At 44.1% G+C, this 1,271-nt stretch overlaps 1 protein-coding gene across 1 annotated transcript in view; it reads right to left on the reverse strand.

The window, feature by feature from the left end:
* The window catches only part of LOC101853371 (dynein heavy chain 8, axonemal), a gene marked incomplete at its 3' end in the record, with an annotated part of 107,937 nt that overhangs the window by 17,511 nt on the left and 89,155 nt on the right, over positions 1-1,271 (reverse strand). The window contains 1 exon segment of the mRNA XM_035968421.1: positions 91-254. Within this exon segment, the coding sequence (XP_035824314.1) occupies positions 91-254 (164 nt within the window).

Below are 1,271 nucleotides of genomic sequence, written 5' to 3' on the forward strand. Positions count from 1 at the left end.
TGTGTGGTTGTCGGTGTAGATGGTGGTACCACCGGAAGCAATCTGGTTCTCGGTGTGAATGTGATGGTACGCAGTAAATCCTCCACTGACCTGTCTTCTATGACCCGGCAGACTTCATGTTTCCACAGGTTAACCAAGGTCCTCTCGTCCTGACATTCATCTCCCTCTATGTAGAGCATTCCTTGCCAGATGCGGGACAAATCGCGTAGGTTGAAGATGTAGTGGAACTTTGCCGGCGTTGGGAGCATCTTGATCTAAAATCGGGGGAATGGTGGGGTAGTCACTGTTTATCAAGAGCAAATTATACTACAGACAAAAGTCACGCTTGAAAAGGGTCAGAGAGAGGAAATTCACCAACCACACCAAAAGGACGAAAGAAGAAGGAAGAGAGAGAGAGAGAGACAGACGATACACCAAAGTAAGTGTCGCCCATGTGCACCCGAGCGTAGATGTCCATGGGCGACAAATCGCCAGTGAAGGGGTTGCACCTTCTGCAGACGAAGCAGTGGGTCTATTTATATCCCCCCGACCCACTGGGGGTTTGAGATATTTGAATAGAACTTTTGAACATTTGATGGTTCCAGTTGCCGGGTGATATTGACCTTTGACGGAAGTGTAAGGATCTGATAGGACGTAGGTCTTCATAAACAATCCCCGGTAAACCTCGCTGATAAACACGGGGCTGCATGATGGCGACCAGAACCTAGTGTTTTAGTTTAGTATGAGGTTTTATGGCACTCGCAACTGCATAACAGAACTAGTGTGTAGGCCTATGTAATATCGTCTGTATTCTTAGGATAATGTGTAATCTATGAAAGCCACCAAACCTAATGTGTATATGTGATATCTTTTGTGATCCAAAGATATTGTGTAATTTATGATAGCCAACCAGCACTAGTGTGTATGTAGTATCCTGTGTGATCATATATGTTGTCTATGATAGCGACCTGAGCTTCTGTGCATTTAATATCATCTGTACTCTTATATATAGTGTATTATGTGATAGCGACCAGCATTGGTGTAGGCCCTATGTGTAACTCATCTGCATACCTATGACACTTCAATTTATGTAGACGATTTTTGCGAAACACTATATTATAACTGTTACTTGCCTTTGTACACCAAATGTTCCCACACTCACAAGTGAATAAGATTTCTTTCCCGTTACCTGGTGTTTCCTCCACTGACCTGTCTTCTATGACCCGGCAGACTTCATGTTTCCACAGGTTAACCAAGGTCCTCTCGTCCTGACATTCATCTCCCTCTATGTA

The sequence above is a fragment of the Aplysia californica genome, unplaced genomic scaffold, assembly GCF_000002075.1.
Source record: "Aplysia californica isolate F4 #8 unplaced genomic scaffold, AplCal3.0 scaffold00058, whole genome shotgun sequence".
NCBI lineage: Eukaryota > Metazoa > Mollusca > Gastropoda > Aplysiida > Aplysiidae > Aplysia > Aplysia californica.